The sequence below is a fragment of the Meles meles genome, chromosome 10, assembly GCF_922984935.1.
Source record: "Meles meles chromosome 10, mMelMel3.1 paternal haplotype, whole genome shotgun sequence".
NCBI classification, from domain to species: domain Eukaryota; kingdom Metazoa; phylum Chordata; class Mammalia; order Carnivora; family Mustelidae; genus Meles; species Meles meles.
The window spans coordinates 98,535,958-98,560,662 of record NC_060075.1 but is presented as its reverse complement, the minus strand read 5'-3'; the positions used below and the strand labels follow the sequence as shown (position 1 = coordinate 98,560,662).

Sequence of the window (24,705 nt, the reverse complement as noted above, 5' to 3'; positions counted from 1 at the left end):
ACCGTGAACTTGGGGTGAACCCCGGGGCAGCGTGGGGAAGGCAGCCCTGTGCTCAATGTGCGCCTCACGTACCATTTTTGCAGATGGGGCAGCACTGGTCAGGCTCGTACACGGGGTCCACACACTCCGTCTGAGGACACGCGGACACGGTGCACAGCACCTCCCCGTTGGCTTCGCAGCGGCACCGCTCACACGGAGACACCTGCAACACAAGCCCACGGTCAGGGTCAGACCTCCCTCCATCCTCCCCGGACAAACTCAGGCTTTCCTCCCCCCCTACCCCAGGACCTTCTGTGAAGACGCCCAAGTGTCTCAGGAGCGTCAAACATGATGCAGCCCCGTGGTTTGCAAAGTGCAGAGCCAGGGTGCTGGAGCAGAGCGGGTTTCCCTCGGAAAGCCCCTTTTGCACAGCCCTGCCTGGGCCACCCAGCTCGTCGGGGACACCGCCACACAAGGGCTGAGCAGATAGCAGAGGGGGATGGGATCGGGTGAGGGAAGGAGGTCCCTGGCCAAGAGGTGGCTGAAGGCGACCTCAGGGAGCCCTCACAGCAGCACTCAACCGAACCCTTGCCTGGTGTGCTGCTGCGGAAGCAAACTTGGGGGCAGTCAGCTTGCCAAGGGACTTGATTCCAACGCCCGGGCAGGTCTTCCCTCTCTCCCCCACCGCCTCCAGGGGGCCCTCCCTCTGCCACTCAGTGAGCGGGGGGCCTTCTCTGTGCTGCACGCCCGGCCACTGGCCCGGATTCTACCTCTCGGATCATTCCCACCAAACACCACGGCATTCCTGGAAGGGTTGCACGCCACCAACTCGATCGGCCACAGCCACACACAGGCTGTGATGTAGATGATTTTTCCCCCCTGGAAATCACCACTAGAGTGACTGTCCATAGGGCTGGTCCAGGACAAAGCAGAAACGGCATATGCAGACCCAGCAGTCAGAAGCAGGAGCCACCATGTGGAAATAGACACTTTGAAAGATAGTTGGCGGCGGGGGGGGGTGTCAGGCAGAGCATCCTGGACGGGGGGTCCTGGGCACTCTGCATAGCACACCCTGACCAACCAGCACTTGTAAGGGACAGAATGCAAACAACACTCACGGACGCCTCCTTCGTCTAGCCAACGCCAAATTTAAGATCCTAAATCTTTACCAAATACCCCGGTTATTTCATGAAACAGAAGCTCATATTTTATGTAAACTTAGTCTTTTGTCCAGCTCTAGAATTCCGTCAGCCTGGCTGGGAGAGAGGGCTGAGGCTTATCTGTGTGAGTGTGAGTGTGTGTGGGTGTGTATCCGTGTGAGTGGGTGCATGTGTGTATGTGTGGGTTGTTTGAGCACGTGTGGGTGTGAGTGTGTCAGTATGTGAATGTGAGTTTGTAACTGTATGTGACTGTGTGTGCATGTCAGTGGGTGAGTGTGTGACTAGGTGTATGTGTGAGTGTGTAAGAATGGATCAGTGTGTGCTTGTATGTGTGTCTGTGAGTCATGTGTATAACTGTGTGAGCATGTGTATGTGTGTGAGCGTGTAACTATGTGTAAGAGTGTGTGTATTGTGAGTGTGGGGGTTGTCAGAGTGTGTAAGTGTGTGTCAGTGTATGGGTGTGAGTGACTTGTGTGTGAGCCTATAGAGTGAGTGAGTGTGTGTGAGTGAGACTTCAGAGCAGCCCAGGATACCACTCCGAGCTGGTGTGCAGGATAGCCTTAGAAGCTGCCGCCAGTCTTGCAACAACACAAGGCACGATTTCCAGGAATGCCGTGGGCACCATGAGGCTTTCGTGCTACTGTCACGAACTTTGTTCTTTGCTGCTTTCTTTTCTTTCTGCCCACACTAATTCCTTTGTCAGCCTGTAGCATCCTTCTGTCAAGGGTGCATTGCCTTAGCAAGCAGACTTGCTCGCACAGAGCGAGGCACGGACGGTGCATGCCCATGGCCCTGACTGCTACCTTCTGAAAGATTCTGCAACTTGATCAGAAGTTCTACTGGCAACTTCACTATCATAGAACACTGAGAAACCCTGATTCAGCTCTTTGGAGATGGGTTCATGTCTCAAAAATAGGAGTTTGAGGGATACTTGGGTGGCTCCGAGAATTAAGCGTTGGACTCGTGGTTTCAGCTCAGGTCATGATCTCAGGGTCCTGGGATGGAGTCCCAGGTAGGATTCCGTGCTCAGCATGGAGTCTGTTTGGGATTCTCTCTCTCCCTCTTCCCCTTCCCCTGCTTGCTCACTCTCTCACTCAACAATAAATAAATAAATAAGACTAAAAATATATATATATGATTTGAGGCTCAGAAGTGGGATCACCACAAGCAACAAGGTCACACTCAGGCCTCACCTCCTGCTACCTGCTCTGCCCATCCTCACCATGCCCCACACCAGGCTCCTGTCCCTCGTATAAGAGTTTCAGCTCTGCTGAGTCCCACATAGAACAAGGCCGCCAAGCCCTGCCGTCTGCTCAGAGGACGCCGTGGCCACTGCAGTCCCACCGGGGCAAAGGCCCCCACACGCTGTTCATAGGTTTCCTGCCTGCCCTGAGTCAGAGCTGCCCATCTGATCATGGTTCCCGGAACCCCCTGCCCAGGACGACGGTCACCTGATAGAAGTCTCCAGTCTCCTGTTGGCAGCCGGGTCCCAGGGCATGGGGGTGGAGCAATCCAACCCAGAGACCCCCAGCTGAGCCCCTCTGCCCCTCTGTGCATGTCTGGCCCCGATCACTGAGGGTCAGGCTTCAGCCGGCTCTCCGCTCAGAAGCACAGTCACAACCGGCCCATCACCTTATTTTCCACCAGTGCCTCATATGGTGCAGGAAAGTTCACTACACTGCAAACCACTGCTATTGCCACCATTCCAACAACCCACGTGAACTCAGTGGCTGGAGCAGGAGGTCACAGACACATGAGCTCAGTGTTACTGCGCCACAAAGGAGAGGTGTGACAGTGGCCCCCTGCACTCGGGACAGCTGTTCTCCCTGCTGCCAGTCCCACCCCACTTCAGCACCCCCGACTCCCATGCAGGTGCTGTCGCTGGGTCTGTCGGATCCTCAGAATCCTCTACGAGACGGCCGCCGGGGCCGTCCTGTGACTGAGAGGGGGGTGCGGGGGCTGCCCAGAAGACAGGAAGCCGCAGCCCCGGATCCAGCATGGGCTGTGAACTCAACACAGAGGTTGGGTCAGCAGTCATGGGGTGCATCTGGCATTCTGGGTGCCCATGACCCTCTTTCCGGCTCATTTCATTAAGTCACGTATGGATGGAGTCCCTGGCCCCCACCCCCACCCACGGCAGCAGGTGCAGGCAGCTGACTCCAGCAGCCCGGACTCTGGTGGAGGTTTGGCAGCCCCATGAGGAAATTCTGACTCTAGCCACCAGGTCGGACCAGCCCCAAAGCTGCAGAGTCCTCACACACTAGCACGAGCACCAGATGGCTTCCCGCCACCCCCATGTTCTCCACCCCGCCATGGAAGCTAAAACTGAGCATGCCCGCACATTACTGCGCCTGTGACCAGCAACGTGACCTTGCCAGTTGCATTCCTGCAGTCAGACGAGGCAATCCTTTCTCTGCTTCCCACGTTGTTCGGTCCCCAAAAGACATTTCACCAGGGCTAACCTAATTCTGAAACAGCAGCCCCTCTTGTTAGCAAGTCACAGCCTACCTCCTGGATGGCATGCCTTCTAGTGGGAACACCCTTCCCGGCAATCCTCCTGTTACAAACCTCCGTTCTGCATAGACAGAATTTAGACGCACGCTTAGAAGAACAGCTCAGCATGTGAGGAAAGTCCCCATTCTCGAGAGTCCCCCACTGTGTGCCAGGAGGAGGCAGGACTTGTGCTGGGGAAAGAGAATAGGAACGGGGAGCGAGACTGAAGCCAAGGTCTGGGCATTCGTGCAGTCACCCCTATCCTGAAACCAGATTGACAAATACCGCTTCCGCCATGTTTCTGGAAGGTAAGAGCACGGGCAGGAGCTGGGCTGGTGAGCACGACTGCCAGCAGGCCGAGCACCCTGGGCCCAGCCTCAGATCTGGGGTCCAGGTGGAGGTCACGCTGGCCTGGCTTACTGTGCCAAATGGTCATCTTCAGTGTGCATCCGAGAAGGTCACCTTCCAACCTGAGGCAGTGCAGTGAAGCACCAACCTTTTGAGCACGTGCTCGGTGAAGCCACCGTAAACAACGCATAGCGGACGCTCCGGCTTGTAATTAGACCCTAGTAATGCTAGGTAATTACTCGCATATCTCTATCGCATGTGCGTTGGCTGTAAGGACCATAAAGTAAAGACTGCACCTATTGCTTAACAAAGAAGTAGGAACAGGAAGCGTCATTTACAGAGACAATTCTCAAATGTGAAATAACACCTGCTCAAATGGATATTTCTGAAATCCAGTGCCCCATACGTACCAATTAAAGATCTCTGTGGGAGGGGGACAGAGGCTGAGTGGGACGCGTCTCAGCGAGGAGTGCATAAGCGGCTTCCCATTGTATCACCTATATTTTATGTTAATGAACTCAGGTGCAGTGAGGCACTGATCTGTAGGAAACGCTGCCTTGTGCGATTTCATAACTGTGATTATAGTCATTATCACCATGAGAAGGACCAGGCTCTGAAATATTGCTGAAAGCGTGTTGAATAGGGAATCCTGGTCTTGTTTGTGGCCCAAATCTCTTTCCACTCTGGAAGGCAGAAGCTCACTCCATCCTTCCTACAGATCAGTTTTGCACCATGCACCAGAAGACCCACCTGCTCTCCTCAAATCCACTTAAACTCACCCTCCTGCTCTATGCTGCCCCGAAGGGCCCCTGGCAGGGGGAGGGGCAGACAATGCCTTGTGTTCCCTGAATCCCGCGTTGCCTGCATGGCAACCTCTGCTATGCTGTGATCTGGAACTTTCTGCTGGGATTGCTGGAGGAAATGCCATGAAAGCCTTGTGCCATGGAATGCATGGGCTCCTCGTGGCCAGGGGACAATTCCAGGCTGGGTGCGGATGCTTCCTTAGGAACAGACAAGTGGAGGGCAGAACATTCCCAAACAATTGCAGGGTTTTCACAGATGGGATTAATTTCCACACAGAGAAGAAAGAGAAGAGGAGTTAGTAGCGTAGAACCTTCACAATGAAAACCTTCACCGTCGGATAAAATCTTCTCCCTATTTCTGTTTCCCCCATCGGCAGAGGTGTCCCGCTAATAACCCAAACTGTTGGGATGCTGCAATGACACGACGTAAGATTCACATGAAAACAAACGACACTGAATTCTGGGCTTCCTTCTCCCTTCCTCCCTCCCCGTGCTTCCCTTCCTTCCAAACTCCTTGAATTCTCCCAGGTGCACTGGCTTAGAGCACAAAGCCCTCGGCACCGAGAGACTAGATCCCAGGCTGCAAGTGGGCCAGCAGCTCCTTTCAGGACCCCTCAGTACTAAGGCCATGTCTCCGTCACGTATGGGATTGTTACGGTGACTGACCCAGTGCAAATATCCAGGCTCCCTAGATATTGACGGAGTCAAGAAAGAGACAGCTGGGAAGAGCTGAAATGAACTTGCACGGCACATGATGAAAAAAATAAAAATAAAAAATAAAATTTACAGCTTTGCTGCAGTAGGAATTGGCTCAGCACCCCACAAGCTGCGCCAGGATCAGACACCCACATCTGGGGACGAGGGAATGAGGACAAATCTTTCCACTAAAAGGGACTGGGATTTGGAGGACACATGTCATCCACAAATGGAAGAGAAGTTTCAGTCGCCAGCGCGACGTGAACACTAAGGCAGCAACTTTGCAGAAGGGACCCGAAAATGTCAAAGGCATGTATGGGATCTGAGGACCTCAATGCATGCCTGAGATCAGACAGCAGAGCCTTCAGATTCTGCAGGAGTCGAGTCCCGAGCCCAGTGGACAGATGTCACATGTGCTTCCTGCTACAGATTTTCTAACTGTTCTGTTTGCCAGGTTTGTCTTTAAAGAGCTCAAATTTGTACCGAGCAGCTGGGGGTTCAGATTCTGTTACTCAGCCAATGGACAAACTTCTTTTCAAATCCGAATACGGAAGATACAAGGTCTGGACTCGTGCATCCTGCGGATTAGATGATGGACACACAGGTCCTGGAACAGCGACACCAGGACTGGCCTCCCTTGGTCCCACCGCCAGACCCCATGTTCTGTGCAGCCCCACCGGCCCCCTGCCCTGTGGAATCCTGCACGCCAAGGACAGATATGAAAAAATCTCCATTGCTAGCCTCAGTGCTCCGTCTGGCTTGGGAGCTGAGGCATAAATAAATGAAAAAGAAACTAACAGAAGGGAAGAAAGTCACAGATGCTGAGAGTTGCAGGTGCCTAGTAAGAAATTCCGAGGCGAAGTTGGGTTTCTAGTTGGAAAAAGAGGGAAGATGGTTAAGGAAGGTGAGGAGGATGGGACAGGTAGAGAAGAGGGACGCCCATAAGGACAGGCAGGAGCTTCACAGCCAGACAACCTAGGGGGGATCCTGAGAGCTTGGGGATGGGGCAGCTGCAGAGAGCAGAAGGGAAGCCCACAGCCACAGCCCCAGGAGGCAGCACAACACCCTTTCCCCTGTCGTGGGGCTATAGGAGCTCCCAGAATCATTTTAGTGGAGACAAAAAAAAGGTGAGAGACATATTCCAAGGGGGGTAGATTTGGAAATGCTGAGTAATCACCCCCAAATGATGAGATTCCTAAGACATCAAAGGAGCATGCTTTCCACCATCAGCAGATATGGGGAGCCACAGCATGGAAGGACTTCTCCGAAAGCTAAGGAGCACGCCTTCGGTGTTTGCATACCTGCGTTTTGTTTACACATCCTAACCCTGTTATGGAATTAATCGGATGACCGTGAATTAAGCCACAAGTTGCCAGAGACACCAAGCAAAAAAGCGGGCGATTAACCGCGGTCTTTGCTGGGGATGACAAGCAGCTTCCCCAAAAGTCACTGTCACATTTTGATCACCAGATGGCGGAAGCGTCCTTTCCAGCAGCTGAGCCTGTTTCCAAAGGGCCTGGTGTCACACTTACTAGTTAGCAAGTTGCACTTGGAGGGAAATCAGAGTCAGCTTCTGTGTAAACCACCAGGTCTTACCAGCTTCTGACCGCCTGGAGCTGTGTTATCTGGCAGCTGGAGAAAAACTCAGGAGTGCTGCCTTTCAACTGTGGTTCCGCCCCCCTCCCCCTGCCCCCAAAGGAAACACACCCACAAGTCTGGTGCTTTGCCAAGAACTACACCCAAGTCCCAGCAGCAGCCTGAACGCAGGGTCCGACCACCAGGCCACTCATGTACGAATGTCATGAATGCGTTGAATTCATCCTACTGCCTGTCACCGGACTCTCCCGACTCCCTGCGAGAGGATGGGTCAGGGACTGTGTGCTGTCACCTGGAACGAAATCCTTCTCCGAGGTTACCTCTGGTTCCTTACCTGAAACCTTCTTATTAAATTAGCCAAGGCACGCAAAGCTCTGTCTCCACACAGGACAGCAGCAGGGTCCAGCAGGGACACTGAGGCACATGCCGGCCCTTGTCCTCCAGGCTCCCTCCACCAGTCAGAGCAGCAAGGATGGCTGCGTGCCTTTCCGCCCTCTTTTCTGCACCCCAAATTAATGGGGTTTTGTCCTCAGCCCCCTTCTAGCCCCCCAAACTAGCCACTGGCCCTGTAGCAACAGAAGCTTCTGCTTCCTGCGCCCTTCGGGAAAGATTATGTTTTTGTTCTCTTTGTCTTCCACTCTCTGTCAGAGAGCGGATTTGCACAAAGAGGGACTTAATTAAGAACTGTCCCCAGAAGCTGTCAGGTCTCCAGTGTTGGGAAGAAAGCCGCCCCGCCTACCGCTCAACAGATCAACAGTGCAACAGTCTGACAACCCAACGCCACATCAAAGAATGACTTTTCCTTCTTTATGGCTTAGCTTGTGGCAAGACCGGCTGTCTAAGGACGCCTTTCAAATCCTCTTGTGACGAACTCCCTCAGATTAATACAGAGCATGTGGGATCTCAACAAAGCGGGGTGCGGGGGGGGGAGGATGCGGGCAGGGTCTACACGGCGTCTTTCGCTCTGTGGCAAGCAGTTGAGCAGCTGACAAAGCCAAAGAAGGTTATTTCTTCGGGGCTAAAGATCCAGACCTGGGGAACATTCTGGAATGCCCTGATTACATGGTCAGATCCAAAGCAGAACAAAGAATGCTGGCCTCATGTTACAGATTGTATGTTTGTGTTGACCCCAAAATTCATAGGTTGGAGCCTTCACCCCCCAGTGGGATGGTATTAGGAGGTGGGGATGTCAGGAGCTGAGGTCAGGAGGCTAGGAGCCTAAGTGAGATTAGTGCCCTTAGAAGGAAAAGAAGAGCCTGGTGATCACTCTGGGCTTTCTCTCCACTGTGGGAGGGCATAGGGTAGATATGGCCATCTTTGAACCTCAACAGAACCAGACCCCAATCCCAGCCTCCACAATGGTGAGACGTGTCTATCCATTTCTGTGGTGGAGGGAGACACGTACTCACAGTGCTTCAGCCCCTGGCTGCTGCACATAGAGCAGGGCAGGGAGAGACCAGGCACCATGACTGCAGGCCACGAGAACCACCTGGGGCCCCTGTCCACTCACCCCAGCAGCAGGTGATGTTGAGGTTTTTGGTGGAGATACTTTAACAGAAGCTCTGCTCATTCACAGATTCCTAAACTAAACCCTTAAGAGAAGGGACACGTTCCCTATGGGGCTCTCCCACCTACGTGGGGGCAGACTGGGTCGATAAAAACCCTGTGAAAAATGTTGTAAAAGCCAAACTCCTCTGTTTTAAAAATGGGAAGATCGAAAGCCTCTTGTTTTAGAATCAGAGTAAAGGGTGAAAAGTAATCCCTGAGCAGAAAGCTTGGTCTTCTCTTAATATAAAAAGGACTGGAATTAAATGTCTTCCAGAGAGCAGGCTTTTAAAAGGTGGGTATGAGGGCATAACATGCACTCGGTTCTCCCAAGGATCACAAATTCAAAATTTTTCAGGGCCCCGTCAGGTAAGGAAACAAGGTAGTAAGTGAGGTGCATAATAGGGAATGGTGGGGACTGTGACAAACTAGAAAAAAATAGAAAAAACAATGCACTGAAATCAAGAGGCATACCTCAACCTAACACACGCTCACACACACACACACACGCACACTCACCCCAGAAGAAAACTAAACCATGCTGCTCCTTCTGGCCTTCCTCATTTGAGACGACAGTAATAACGCTCATCTTCAGAGGGGAGGAATGAAGACAACCAAAGAAGGGTGTCTGTTTCCTCTGCCCAAAGCTGGCCAGGTTCCAGGAACAGGGCTCACCCTCCCCAACTATCAGGTGGCCACGCAGGCACCCGTCTGGACAGCATCTGAGGTCTGAGTCTGGTGGCCCTGAAGCTCTGTTTGGTGTGTGTCAGTAGCCAGTTACCCAGGAGGTGCTGGAGCCCAAGCCCTGGTGGGGGGCGCTGTCAGCTCACACCAGTGGCCCCACATGCTTCTTGAAGCTGAGCCTCTTCCAGAGGATCCTGGAAGCACAACAAGACACTGCCATCTGCTTCTCTGGTGAATGAAGTCCCTTCCCGTGGGTTTTCCAGCTTGGGTGGAGAAGACGCTGTAGGGCTCTCTCACAAGAAACATCCTCTTTGGGTTCAGGCATGGGCAACGTGGCACCTGAGAGTTAACCACGGAGTTGTGGCAGCTGCCCCGTGCTGTCACTAGGAGCAAGAAGAGCTTTCTTTGTTGGCGTCCTGGAAGCTGCGGGGACAAGAGGTGATCTCTGCTACCAGTGGGAAGTGACCCAAGCCGAGAGGTTGATGTCATAGCACAGCTCATCCGTTGGGCTACCTGCCTCCCTGCTCCACACAGACCCAAGGAAAGGCAGTGTCCTTGTCCGATGTCTTTCTCTTCCAACCCATGCACCCCTGATGTGTCTGCATGTGTGACATGGTGAAGCCAGCAGTGGGTCGAGGAACAGGTGCACAGGGGAGACATGCCCTGTGAGACAAGGGACAGCTGCATCCTGGCCACAGAGATGCCACCGTGACAGCCTGTCCACTGGCTGAGGGCTCTGTGTCCCCAGACCTGTCAACTATTCAAGACCAAGGAGCACAGTTATCGCTTCTGACTCCTTAATGGTAATTAATAAATGAGTCACGGCTTGCTTGAAACTAAGTTTGTGTTTTGTCTGCTTTAAGCCTCTATGGAGATATTGAGATAAATTTTTCAAAGTCACATGAGATTTGAAAGTCAAATTTAAGTCAGAAATTGTTCTTAAATCTGAACGAGGTATATATATTAGTGTAGCCTGTCAGCCTATGGGGATAGCAAAGGGACTGTACAGAAGGTCCAGTCCATATGGACCAGTCCATGTGGTAGATTTTGGTAGAGACAATACTATTTATTTCTGAGTTACCTAGTGGACAGCCATAAGAACTTGGCAGCATCTGTGACCAACAGCCCTGGAAAGCAGGAAGGGCTCTTGAAACTGCTCATCTGTGGCATGACTTAGCCTAGACTGAGCTAGCTGGGCCACCCACAGTAACTTTTTTCTAAGAACATTTAAGTTTTATCTAATGGCAATTCATATTTGTTCAAGGATCAAGTTCCCAACTCAAAATTCAGCCTGGAGACCACCCACCCACCCCACCCCAGTTAAGACAACCAAAAATGTCCCCATACATTGAAAACGTCCCCTCAACATGACCCCCAGTGGAGAACCATGGGTCTACACTTCAGTGAGCAAAAAGTTTTCTTCTGTTCCTTCTTAGCTCTGTGGCTTAGCTTCCAGGGTCACATTCCTCCTCCCTGAATTTCATCCTTTTGATTGCATTTTGAAGTTCAGCAATGATCTGTTTGATGGCATGCTCTATTTTAAAATATCTTTGATCAGGATGCTCAGTTGGTTAAGTTTCCAAGTCCTGATTTGGGCTCAGGGTTGTCAGATAGAGCCCTGAGTGAGGCTCTGTGTTCAGTGTTGAATCTGCTTGAGATTCTCCCTCTCCCTCTGCCCCTCCCCAACTCACTCTCTAAACAAATAAGTAAATAAATACAATTTTAAAAAAATAAAAATATATTCATTCAGGCGACTTCCTAAAGGATAGTTTTGCTGGGTACATAAATTGGATTAACTCTTCTTTTCTCTTTGCTCTTTAAAGATGTTCTCCTACTGTTTGAGATTTTCCACTGTTGACAAGAAGTCAGATGTCCGCTAAGTTACTGCTTTTTTGCAGGTCAAGTCTTTTCTCTCTGTTTGCTCTGAAAATCTCTCATGTTGGGTGCTCTGCCATCTCACTATGATATGGCTAGGGATGTCTTTTTGTTCATCTTTCTTTAGATTCATGGGGATTCCTGAATTGAAGAATGGCAGTCTTTCCAATAGAAGGTCTGGGATGTTAACCCCTCATAACCCCTCCCATATTCCCTACTACCCCCTTCCAGAATTCTGATCTGACCCATATTAAATCTTTTCTCCCTGTCCTCCACGTATGAAAACATCTCCTTCCTATGACCCATCTGTATATCCGTGTTTCACTCTGGGTGACTTCTTCAAATCTATCTGCTGGCTTGCTGAATTGTCCCATAAACTATCTGACGAGCTATTGAACCCTCATGAATATTGGTTCAAACTATTGTACATTCCTTTATACAAGTTCTATCTCCTTTTCAAAGCTGACTAGTACTTGGAATATGCTCGTTTTGTTTACTCATATGTTTTACTTCAACATATATATTTTTGGGTATTAAGTAGTCTCATTTATATCCCAACATCTGAGTCTTACTGGACTACCTTGGTCTTGGTGGACCCTTGGGGATGATGCCCTTTTTCCTGTGTGATTTTCATTGTGTGGTCACATTCCTTGGAACACTATTTGTGGGGATTCTTTGTTGCTTGCGTGGAGTGTGCATTCCTTCTGGGAGCATTTGGTTTTGCCAGGTAATTGTGGCCCCTTTCAACAAAAATATGCCACCTGGACTTTTTATTGGACCTCTCAGGGAAGCATGAATATGGGCATCATGCTCGTAAGAGAGTGTGGGCACTATAGACAACAAATATTCAGAGCAAACCCATTTGCTCAACTCAGCCCTGAGGCCTATCTGGGGCAGTCTGTCTGCACTGTCCCCTTGTAGGACATGCTCTTCGGGGGAGCACACCCTTATGAGTCACATCCTGATCTGAAGCTCTCCACTTGGGGCCCTGGGCTTGCCATGTACCCCAGCCTGGCCGTGAGTACTGAAGGCCTGGGTCCCAGGCATCAGGGGTTGCTTTCTGATGGCCACCATTATAAGGCTGACTTTCCTGTCTAGATTTTCCCTCCAGGGATTAATTCCTCTTACCTTTCTTTTCTCTTTCTTCTTCTTCTTCTTCTCCTTCTCCTTCTCTTTCTTCTTCTTTTTACCTTTTTCCGTTTCAGCTGTGCTCTTAAGAAAATGGGTTGTATATGCTATCTGGGATTTCATGAGTTTGGTAAGCGGTAGGTGTTCAGGCTATCATTCTTCCATATTCCCAGGCAAGCAAGGGGTGGTCTCATTGTGTTTAAGGCAAAATCATTTCTGGAAATGCTCAGACCCATGTGGCATCTTAATTTTCCAACCCTATACTTTCCTACGGGCCTAGGGCTTCCAAGAGAACTTGCGGGGCCATGGGCAGATGTCTGACATCATCCTTTTCTGCAGATTCGAAAGGCACTCCATGTCCTGGCCGCACCCCAGTGCCGGACAGAAATAGAATGAGAAGTGAAATCCAGCTGGCAGGATCTCAGGCTTGGAACAGAAGTAGCAAAAAAAAAAAAAAAAAAAAAAAAGGATTTCCAGCTATGTGGTCAGAACCATATCACGAAGGATGGCTTTAGGGTATGTAGGCTGGGGTGGAAAACTGTAGCCTCTACCCAAGCTCTATTTGAGACAGACTCTTATCTCTTCCCCAGAAATCTGCTCCAGGATTGCTCGGTCATTTAAAAACCACCCATCAGCCACAGAGTCTGGATGGGCCGTTTCCACCTGTGTACCCTGCAGAGCCCCATGATGCTTCTCACAGCCCATCACACTCTCGGGTTACTGCCTGTTTACTGGACACACTCCAAAGCTTGTCATTAAGTCTCCAGCATCTTGTCCAGTGCTTGGCAAATATTTGTCCCAAACAATGTTTTTGAATTTAAAAAAGCAAGAACAGATTTTTGTTGGGATTTATCATGTTCTGAGACCCCACCTGCCGAGGAAATATGTATGGGCAAGCCCTAGAGAGCCCCTCCCTGATGGAGAGCCTTTGCAGGAAATCTTGCCAGGGACCAAACACCCTGCTAGGAGGTAGTCATCTCCCCCAAGATGCAAACTCAACAGGACATGCCTAGATACCACACTAACCTAGCTGCAGACTTTCTTGGATTTTTTTTTTTAATTCATTCAGAGATTCGTAGGTTCAAACTGCTTTCACATACATTTCATTAACTTTTCATAAACGGAGAGATAATCAGGATACTCTCCATTCCGTACCACTGGGGGAAAAAAAAAGAGGTCTGAGAATTGCTCAGGGACTCAAGATGCCACAGGAAAATGGCCCACATGGATGTCTTTAGATGGTAAGTACTCTGTCCTCAAAGTTCTAGAAGGTGCTGACTTTCTGCTCCATCTGAAGGGGTAGGTTACGACAGCACAGGATCTGGGCTCCTAAGGGGACATTTCTCCCCCTGTGGCCACAGAGGCATTCCAAAGCTTTATGGCTGTAAGACCAAGGGTAAATCGTGCCAAGTGGAGATGTGGGGAGCTGGGGAGCAAATGCCCTTTGAAAGGAGCAGCCCAGCACAGTCTGGCAGACGGCCACCATTTAGGAATCATTCCATTTTTTTGACAGCAAATTGGCAATCCGGGTATATAGACGAATGTCACATTTGTTAAATATCTATACGGTCAAAGAAATGTCTTATGTGTGGTGAGCCCAACAGGACACCTCGTTGGGCTGGAGTTGGCTTTGGGCCATCAGTCTGCCTGCTGTCGGCCTGATAAGGTCTGGGGTCTTGCCCACGTCTGGAGATCAATGGTGCTGTCCACTGCCCACTGGAATCCTTGCCCCTCGCCCTGAGGGATCTCCTGGAACTCAGCGCTTCTGTTCTCACTGCAACTCAAGATGTCATACTTTGCAGGACAGGATCTCAGGCCTTTATTTTGTCCTAGATGGCCTGAGTCAAATGTAGCAGGAATCCACATAGATAAACACTTGGCCAAGCTGATCGAGCATTTATTGGACAAAAATGTGGGGCAGGTGCTGTAAACCTGTAGGAGCTTTCCCTTCCTCCCGTACCTAGAATTCACCACATCCCCATTTGGTCGCGGACATAAGACGGTACGGTTGGAAGCACACAGCCATCACCGGGCTGCGGTCCAGGACTCAGAGCCTGGTTCCTCCATTGACTAGGCTCCACGACTTTGATCAGGTCACTAAACTGACAGATCTTAAACGTCAACACCCGACCACATCTGAAAGTTCCCGAGACAGCACACAGACTTCCCCCTTTTAAAAAAACTGTTACTATTTAGGGGCTCCTGGGTGGCTCAGTCAGGTAAGTGTCTGCCTCTGGCTCAGGTCAGGACCTCAGAGTCCTGGAATCGATTCCTGCACTGGGCTCCCTGCTCAGCGGGGAGTCTGCTTCTCCCTCTCCCTCAGTGCCTCCCCCTCCCCTGCTCATGTGTGCACACACTCCCTCTCTCAAATAAATAAAAATAAATCTTTAAAAAAACAAATAAATTTAAAACAAAACAAAACAAACAACAAAAAAAAGAACCTGTTACTGGTTAAATGGCTTTGGACAGACAGGCAGAAGCTGAGACGTCCAGAATTTAGAAAATCTGACTCAGAACCAAGCAGGAGCAGCGGGCTGACCTCTGAACATGAGTCTTACACAGCTTGACACCATTTTCTTTGTAAACGTAAGTAAAAATAGTCTGTTTTCTGTGAAGTGACCATCAGCCAAAAGAGCATAAATACTGGGGAACTGAAAAATATGATGACTGTGTCCTTCTCTCTGCTGGCACGCTTTCATAACTGTAACAGAGATCTACTTATGGGAGCTCTGATTCCAAGTTTCATGGAGGAATGTTTTCATTACTGAACTTCTAGAAACGAGATCCTGCCACACGGTTGATCACGGGTCAGACACGGACGCCCAGGGAGAGCCTGGGATCGCCCAGTGGCCCCACGTGGATCTGTCCAGCTGCCTCCCGTTCCACAGGCCTACACGCTTTGGAAGATGGTCGAGCGAGCAAGAGCTTATTAATAATTCAGTTTCCCTTTTTCCTCAAAGACCGACACAATTGCCAATCAGAGCTCCTGCTAACTACGAAAGCTCTGTGGACAGACTGGATGGGTGTCCCACCAGCCAAAAGAGTCAAGGAAAGTGATTGAGTTCTAGAAAACACGGAAACAAGCTTGCAGACCCCACTTCTAACTTCACGGCCCCCCCAGGGGATGGGGAGACCCCCACGAGGGGAATGACTTCTTTTGCTGCTCACAATGTAAATTGCAAATTTGGGTTGCTGCTGGCCCGCCTGGTACCCATCAGGGGCGAATCTGAAAGGCTCCACAGAGCGCCTGAGAACCGCCCATGGGTTATATTCGATGCACGGCTCCATGGACATGCTCAGTACAGTCGTTCCAATGCCGGGCTCAGAATGGAAAGCACACAGAATCAGAGGTTTGGGCGGCTCCCTGACTCTGGTTCATGGGCACTGAGTTTATCACCAATCACTCTGTGCTTTCTTTGTAAATTCTTTCTTCCATCGTACTTGCTGATGAAGCCTCCCTCACCCCCTATTCCTTGTATCTCCTTGGGCTCATGCATATGAGGTCAACTCTGGCCTTCGATGCTCCTGAGAGCTAGCTACGTTACAGCCTGGATCAGGTCCTTCCTCTCAAATTCACAGGTTCGAGTGCTAACCCCCGGTACCTCCCAACATGACTGTATTTTGAGACAGGGTCTCAACTGAGAAAATCCGGTTAAAGTGAGGTCATACAGGCGGGCCCCCATCTGATGTGAAGAGGACACATGTGTCCTTCTAAGGAGAGGAGGTTAGACACAGACACATCGAAGAAGGGCCTGTGAGGACCCGGGGAGAAGGCAGCCATCTGCACACCAAGAAGAGAGGCCTCAGAAGGAGCCAGCCCTGCCCACGTCTTGACCTCAGACTTCCAGCCTGAAGGACTGTAAATCAATAAATCTGTATTGTTTAAGCTTCCTGGTCTGTGGCACTTTGTTATGGAAACCCCAGTGAATGAATAGACCCCAGGAAGCAGACAGCACATGAAAATACCATTCAGGTATAAAAAACATCAACCCACAGACAGGTTTCCTTATTCAAAGCTGGGTACCTGCTGGTCTAAGGTGACAAACAGAACACTTGGTATAATTTGAGAGGCAGTGGAGAAAAATTCTATCCGTAACTATGGTTTTATTTGCATATACAAATTAAGTTGCAAATATCCCCAGAAAAATGTGGATAGGGCTCTAATTATTACCCGCAGCCTCATGGGATTCCGCGGAAGCAGTGAGTGAGGTCTTCTGCTGACATCTGGCTGAGATCAACCAGACCGTGAGGAATGGAGGCTGTCATGGGGTCGGGAGCTCGGAGAGAAAGGAAAAGGCGGAATTGGCAGTGCAAACTGGGCAGGGAGCCACGTGTCCGAGAAAGAGGAGAGGCTGAGCCCTCCCTGGGGCCGAATGCGCATGACAGGCACAGGACATGATCCATAGCTCTGCCCATGCCCACAGTGAGCACCCAGCCTCCAGTGCCCAGACAGAGAGAGGGCAGAGAGTGGATGGTTTGAGTGCCTGTGTGCCTCCCAGGGAAGGAGGCTCTGAACTTGCCTCCTTGTCACCTCCCTCCTTGCTGTAGTAAACAGCACCTCAAGCAGGACCCTGCTGTACCCACAACCTCCCTTTCAATTACATCCTCTTCCAAGAAGAGCAAAGCGCTTCAGACAGCAGATGTGTTCACTGTGCTGTGCAAAACACAGACCCCGGCCTCTCTCTCTCTCTCTCTCTCTTGGAAGCCAGAATAGCCCGAGCAGGCAGGTGAACAGTGGTTGTGCCCTGGCGCTCAGCACCAGGATTCTGCAGGACTGAGACCCACAGCACCTCCTTCCCCCACCCTGGGCTCCCTGCCGACCCACCCTACTCCATCCTAGGCCATTCTTCTCACAACCCCCAATGACATGCTGCATCCTTCCTTAGACATGGAAGGAAACAAAAACATGGACACAAAATGACTTGCACAAAGCCACGGTGACTTAGGGACATGCCTACAATTTCCCTGACCAGAAGAGGAAGGAAGGAGTGTGATAGGTACAACACCCGGGACTGAACTCATGATGAAGCTGTGCTTATTACAGGAGCAAGCACAGAATCAAACATTTGCAGCAGCCAGGCAACATGCACTCACGCACGTGTCCCTCCCAGCAGCCGGTAATGATGGGATGAAAGTTACAAATGAAGTGTCACTTGACGATGAAAAGATGCACTTAATGCCCTAAAAATGGGTTCACTGAGATCTTCATTCTTCCCAAGATGATAATCTTCCCAACGTCCTGTTGTGGCTCTAACATGTCCCGTTTCCAGAGCCTGAAATGCATCTACTGACTGACCACCGGTTTTTACAAATGGGAATCAGATAAGAGCTCCCCCCATCCCTGCACGCGAGGGCAGCTTCGTGGCAGCGAGCACTTAGCGGTGAGATACAAAAACAGAAGTTGGGTTCTCCCTTCTCTCTGCCATCTCAGGTAGATGAACGGGCACCTTGTGACGTGTTCTGGCCTTTTAGATCAGAAATGCAATAATTCCTCGGCCAACTTCATGAGACTCTTAAGAAAGGACTCTTAAGGGGGCGCCTGTGTGGCTCAGTGGGTTAAAGCCTCTGCCTTCAGCTCAGATCATGATCCCAGGGTCCTGGGATAGAGCCCGGCATGGAGCCCCGCATGGAGCCCTGCATTGAGCCCTGCATCTGGCTCCCTGCTCCACAGGGAGTCTGCTTCCTCCTCTCTCTCTGACTGCCTCTCTGCCTAGTTGTGATTTCTCTCTGTCAAATAAATGAAATATTAAAAAAAGAGAAAGGACTCTTAACACCACATACAGTGCAAACCATACAAGTTATTAGTTAAAAATGAACAGCTTGCATTTGTTCTTGTAACTCATAGATTTTCCTATAAGCCCCAAACTCAAAAGCTTTAGTGGGTTGGGCCCGTTGCCTCTAGCCCTGCCCCAGGCCAGCAGGGAAGGTGCCGCCTCTGGGTTGCACAAGGACCTTTGCCTCCATGGAGAAACATCTGGAGAGGCATGGGCCCTGGTTCCCAAGTGTCAGAGAGCATTTGGAGGACAGGATTCCTACCCCACTCATGGCCTATGGCCAAAGCCTGATTCATAGGATTTTCTCAACAAATCTGTCTTTCTCCAAAGGCCCAGAGTGAACAACTGTGCTGACCAGGAGGGCCTGGAGACACACTCCCGGCATGGGCATCGGGTCTGGAGTCTGCGGTTTGCAGATGAGGAAGAAGAACCCCAGAGGGGACCAACGCTTTGTGTCTGTCATGCAGCTAGCTAGAGGCAAGGCCAGGAGGGACACCCATTTCCAGATTAAATCCTAGAATCGTTTCCATACTTTGTATGTTATCTCCAGATCCATCCTTCCTGGCTGTCTAGTTCTACACCCCTGGGGATTTATTCCTGAAATTCATTCGGTGCCCTCACATCCTGGCATTTCCCAAATGTGCAGATCTCAGAGGCTGTGTTCTGGGGGACTCCTGCCTTTTTGCTCAGCTTTGGAGGCTGCAAGCCCCAGGGTGCCCCCTTCCTCCCAGGAAACCTCCCATGTGCCAGGGCAAGGCCAAGTCCAGCAGGCCATAGGTTGAGCCCCCTCGGGGGCAACGGGATGGAGAGTCTCGCATCCCTGCCCAGGCCACCTGTGAGAGTCAGGGCTGTCAGCGCTCCCCCAGCACACAAGCGGCCAGCATATCCAACCAAACCTGCACCCACTGGGGCTGGGCTTTTTTTCCCCATAGGATGTAGGGGGGAAAGCGGGCAGTGTGGTGTAGAACCGCTTGGCCTAGCACAAGCATCAGCCGAACAGCTGCCTTGCCTTCCCCACGTTATTTAAAGATTCTGTGCCTCAGTTTTCTCTTCTCCATCAACTGGAGATCACAGGTAATAACCTCTCTCTCTGCGTGGTATGAGGTTGAACTAAGTTAATGCACGTGGAAGATGCAGCCTCAAGCCTGCCACACAGTAGGTACCGGGGACATGGCCAGCTGCTCTTAACCTCCTTACCAGTCCTCACCTCAAACCAAACATTTGTAACTGTAAACCGAGCTTTTGGTTCTCGCCCTCCACTAAGTGTTGGCATCCAATGAACAAGCATTTTCTTTGCCTTTTCATTCTTTAGAACATTTGCAAGATACCCCAACATGTAATCTAGGGAAATGGCTTATTTATATGACTAGTCTTCCTTAATTAGCTATTAGCTGAAGGATGTATCCCAAATGGCACGGCAAATTAGCCTGTGTTTGAAAACAGGTTGAGCATTTCAGCGGCAACACTTTTAAATTAGGAGCAGTGGCTTAACATTAACGTAGAGCCAATAAGTGTTGGGGCGTCCCTGCCCTGCTGTGGGCCTCACCCTCTCAATACCCTTTTAAGGCGAAGACCCGAAGACCAAAGGAAAGGCTGTGGATTGGCCACATTGCTTTAGAGATTACCTCTGCACTGAAATGGGAGATCGTGCTGAGGGGACGCGAGCACAGCGCTGTCCGCCTCTGAGGACCAGAACGAACGCGCCTCTTCTTCAAAGTGGGGGCGCATAGTGCACAGTGAGGTCTCACCCCGCGGTGGGAGGTGCAAAGTGGCCCGGCGGGCGCTCGCCTCTTACCACGAACTCCTCCAGAGTCTGGTAGGTCTTGCCCCGGAACTCGCAGTAGTTCTTCCTCTCCTTGCACTGCGGGCAGCACTGGCTCGTGTCGACGTGGATGCAGCGCGGGTGCAGCCGCGGGCACTCGGGCTGCGCACACAGCGGCCCCTCCTCGGTGCACAGGCACGGGCAGGCCGAGGGGCCCGGCGCGAACTTCTCCCCGATGGCATACACGAAGCCGCTCTCGTCCACGCAGCCCTTGCCGCGGTAGTCCGGGTACGCGTACTCCTCGGGCGGCTCCGGCGTGGGCGCGAGGTCCGGGCCGGTAGCGTCCTGGGCGGCGGCGGCCGGGGGCTCCCCCTGCGGGGTGTCCCCGCGGGGCCGGCCCTGCAGGTCCCCGGCCTTTGCGCTCCCTCCCTGGGCGGCCCAGGCCTGCTTCTGCTTGCTCCACGCCTCCCGGCCGGAGAGCCCGCGGCCGCCCTTGCTCTTCCAGTCCCGGCCGCTGCCGCCCTCGTCCCTCGCTGGGCGCCCGAGCTCGCTCACCCGCCCCGGGCTGTCCCGAGACGCGTGCTCGCGCTTCTCCTGGCCCGGCTGCTCCGGCGCCTGGGCCAGCTTCTCCAGCGGGATGCTCGGACTGCACAGAGCCACCATCAGGCAGCAGGTGACCAGGAGGGAACTGGACAGCGCGCCAACTGCCATCGCAGTGGAGCTGGGCATCCCCTACCACGTCCCGGCGGGCGGGCGGGCGGGGAGCGCGGCCGAGGGGCGAGTCGCATTCACAGCCCGGGGGCGCGCCGCCGCCAGCCGGGAGCCGCCGTCCCTGCGGAGAGAACAGCAGCACAGCTGAGCCCCGCGGCCCGCGCGCGCCCGGCCCCCACCCGGCCCCGCGCCGCCCGGCCCCAGCAGCACTCTACATTAACGAGCCGCACGACGCGGGCGGGGGCAGAATGCCCAGCGTCGCTGCCCAGCCGGCTTCTGAGACCTCACAGATGGTGGAGACGGACGTGGAAGCGAAGTCCGGGAGAAACACCGGCCCGCCGTGTTCCTCCTGTGGCCGCGGTAGGCGGTGGGGACGGCCCTGGGCGGGTGGCGGAGCCGGGGCTGCGGGAAGGCAGCAAGCCGGGCCCCTGCGAAACTCGGAGAGAGCCACATAATCCGGGAGCCCGGGATGTGCCCCCCCTGGGTACCAGCCACACTTTCCCAAACGTTGCTAAACGGAGAATTCCGCAGTGGAGTTGGACACGGAAGACCGTGTAGGAAGACAGGAGGGAAACCCTCCCCGTCTTGCCTTAGGGCGTTCGGAGAAAGGGGCGGGAGGGGGTTAACAAAGCTCCCAGGACCCCGTGATTCGTCTCCAACAACTTTTTAAATGCCTCGAGTGCAGGGAGCAGACGCCGCTCCCCCCCCCCTCCTCCCCAGGAGGAGGAGGGATGTCACCGACCACCCCTGGCGGCGGGGTCGGGGGTTCCGGGGAGGCTTCGGCGCTTCCGCCATCCCTCGCCCCCATCCCCACCCCCGTGTACAGCCAGCCACTCGGCGACCGGGAGCATTGATGAGAAACCCCAGCGCGGACCGCGACGCTGGGCTCCTAATCGCTTTCACCCTGGAGGGGGTCGTAGCGGTGAAGCAGAAGTGCCCAGGCAGCACCACAGTGGGCGGTAGGGGAGGCTGGGGATGAAGGGCGGGGCGAGTCCCTCTCACTCTACCCATCTCTGAAAGCCCCCATGGATCCCAAAGTTTCTGTCGCCCAAAGGGGCCAAGAGAACCCTAGACGCCGCAGGGTGCGGGCAACCCTGCTCCCTTCCCCTTGCTCTCCACCCTACCCCCTGCCCTCCATCCGGCGCGCTGCAGGGGGTCTTCACACCCCCTAACCCGGTGAAAATCCCCTCCCCCCCGGAGAGCTTGGGCAACCTTGCCCAGTGCTCATTTCCAGCCCCGGTCAAATGGACCTCGGCTCCCACCCGTATTTACAAACTCGGGGTCCGGGGGAGGTCCTCCCGAGCAGTGAGAGGTGGAACGGTGCCCCGGGCGCTTCCCGGCGCGCTGGGTGCGGACACCCCACATGCACCCTCAGCCCTGGGGGCGGGCGCCCAGCCTACATACATGAGCGCAGGGCGCGGGCCGGACGCCGGGCTCGCGGCGGGCTCGGGGACAGCAGCAGCGGGCGCGGTTCCGGGGCGCCGGCGCCCATCCTCCGGCCGGCGGGGGACCCGCGCGGGGCGCACCGCGACGAGCGCAGCCCCACCTGCGCGCTCCGCCCGGCGCGTGCACCCGGCTAGGGCGTCTCCGCGGGCAGGCTCAGCGCGCTGCCCAACTGGCGTCAGTGCCCGCGCCGCCCTCCGCCGCTCCGCCCCGGGTCTCGTCCCCGCGTCTCCGCCGCGAAGCGCGCCCGGGGGGCCGCCCGGCTTGGCCTCTCTTTCTCCACCCCGCGGGCTCCGGGAGATCTCCGCGCCAGGCAACCGGATGCCGGGCCGCCGCGGCGCGTCGGAGGGAGAGGAGGCGCCCGGAGCGCGGCAGGCGGGCGGGTGACACCGAGGCCCGGCGTGGGAGCCCGCGCGCCCGCCTCCCGCCTCCTCCCGGCCCCTCCCGCCCCGCGCGCTCCCCGCTCCCTCCTCTGCGGCCCCCGCTCTCTCGGGAGGCGTCGCTGCGGCGGCCGGCTCTGCGGGGAGTCGGGGACCTCTCACCCGCTCGCCGCCCTGCCCAAATCGCGAGACCCACCTGTCAGTCCCCCGCGCGGCCGCCTGCCCGACTCCTGCCTTGTCACTCACTCTCCACGGCACCTTTCATCCGCGCCTCCTTCTTTCCTTTATTCTTCTCTTTAATTTCTTCCTTCCTAATTGGCCCCCTCTGGCTTTCCTCCCCGTGGACGGCTTGGTTTTTGCCGCCGTTGAAAAACCTGAACCAAACTGTGTTCAATTTGGAATTCCAAGGCCGCGTCGGCTTAGCAGACCGTTGGGAGTTATTTTCCTCCTGATGGTCAGAAACCCAGAGGTGTGGAAGAAGGAACTCTTGAAAATCCGGACAGCGTACTTTCTGAATCCCTGCCCGTGTCCCTCCCCATCCCTCGGTCTCCCTGGTCTGCCCTTCCTGCTCTCTCTTCCGCCACAAACAGAAACATTTCGGATTAATTTTGTAAGGATGCTAAACTGTTAAGCAGAGCCCTGTGTTGCGCGGTCTTGGATTCACCCTTTGATCTTGGCTGGTGGATGTGCTACTTTTCTTGGATTAAAGGGAAAAAGGTACCTGTTCGCATTAGCTCCCCAAATGGAATTTTTGTGGGCACGTGCATTTCCGGCCAATGTCACCTGAGCAACACTGAAAATGCAGGGGCGAACACCACCTCTTCGTGGCAAGGTCAGGCTCTGAGCTGGAGGACTGGAGAGCAGAGGACTTTAAGCCAAATTCCCGTTCTCCCCCACCTTGTTTGTTTGTTTGTTTAAATATTTAAAGTGGACTGCAGGTGGAGCCTGGAGCCCAACCATGGCTTGAACTCAAGACCCTGAGATGAAGACCTGGGCTGAGATCAAGAGAGAGGGATGTTCAACCAACTGAGCTACCCAGGTGCCCCTCTCCCACCTCTCATCCTTGGGAAAGATGATGCACCTGTAGTCCTTGAAAGGACAAAGAGGCCACAGGAGGCAGGGAGAAGCTTATCCACACACACACAAAGTAAACAAAACTACCCTCCCCCCAAAAATAATAAACAAGGCTGATTAGAGGGTCTCTGTGTTCACAATGATTTGAGACTTTCTGCCTTCGAATCCCTACTGTCTCTTCTCTCTGTTGCCTCATCTCAAGTCACATGTGCCCCTGGAATGCAGCAGCCTGGCCACCTGTTAAATAGGACATTTGTTTTGCCCAGTACCGTCAAGTCATGGCACCGGGGTAGCCCCAAGCGCATGTGACTAATAATAAAACCCTAGTGATACGTGCTTGTACTTCTGGCTGAAAAATTGGTTGGGGGTCTGATTGAGGGAATAGTGATGTCTCTGTATTGATCCCGCCTCAATCACAGTTCCTGTTGAATCAGAAAGCCTTTGTCCCAGCCTCCTGGTCACAGTGGAGAGCCATGATTAGGAGACAGTGGGGCTCGCAGGAAGCAGCCTGATAAAATTAGGAGCTAATTGTGCAGCCCAGCATCCAAACCACTTTCTGTCAGATGCTCTCAGAGGTGGTGGGATGAAATGAAGGGGAAAAGCAGTTTTAGAAGGATTTCTGTTCTTCTGAATAACAATACCCAGGCAGCCTTGATTAGCTGAGAAATCCAAGGAAATGTTGGGTCTTTGCAGGCATCAGAAGAATTTACAACTTATTGCATTAGCAATAATGATCCTTCTCCCCCCCCACCCCCCTTCTTCTTCTTGCGTCATTTGTCTACTGTCTCCTCGGGCTACAGATAAAGAGCAGAAAGTTTTCCAGTTACGGAGTGAGGTGACGTGGGTGTCATCTCGGCTCCACCAAGGGTAGATTGGGGGACCTGGGGTGAATCACTGGGTGTCTCAGGAGCTTTGTTTTCTCACTAAGAGAAGAAAAAGGAAAGAAAATCTCCAAATGGATATGAATCCCCAAAAATGCGCTGGCGCTGTGGCCTATTTCTGGCCCATTGTCTGGTGAACCCAGTCTGTTCCGTCCATGTTTCCCTCTAGGTGCCAGAGTTAAACCCACCAGCAGGATCACCACCCCGCTCAGCAGGGAGTCTGAGAGCCAGTGCCCATTCTGAGCAGCAGAGAGAGGTGGCTGGTTCCAGGCCAAGATCTAGGTTGACTCTTCAGTCCTCTCTTCTATTTTAAATAAGACTATGACAGAGTTTTATATGTCTACAATGACATATTACCACCCTCTCCCAAAGA

General features: G+C 53.0%; 1 protein-coding gene across 2 annotated transcripts in view; it reads right to left on the bottom strand.

The window, feature by feature from the left end:
• Positions 1-20,595, bottom strand: part of VWC2 (von Willebrand factor C domain containing 2) — a 97,672-nt gene extending 77,077 nt beyond the window's left edge. For both annotated transcript variants that reach the window (XR_006820522.1, XM_046020917.1), the window contains exons 1-2: positions 19,877-20,595; positions 73-202 (exon numbers count right to left, since the gene is read on the bottom strand). Coding sequence is in view for 1 of the 2 variants with exons in the window: in XM_046020917.1 (XP_045876873.1) it covers positions 73-202; positions 19,877-20,572 (826 nt within the window). In the remaining variant the exon portion in view is untranslated. The remainder of the gene's footprint in view (positions 1-72; positions 203-19,876) is intronic.
• Between the last annotated feature and the right edge of the window lie 4,110 nt (positions 20,596-24,705).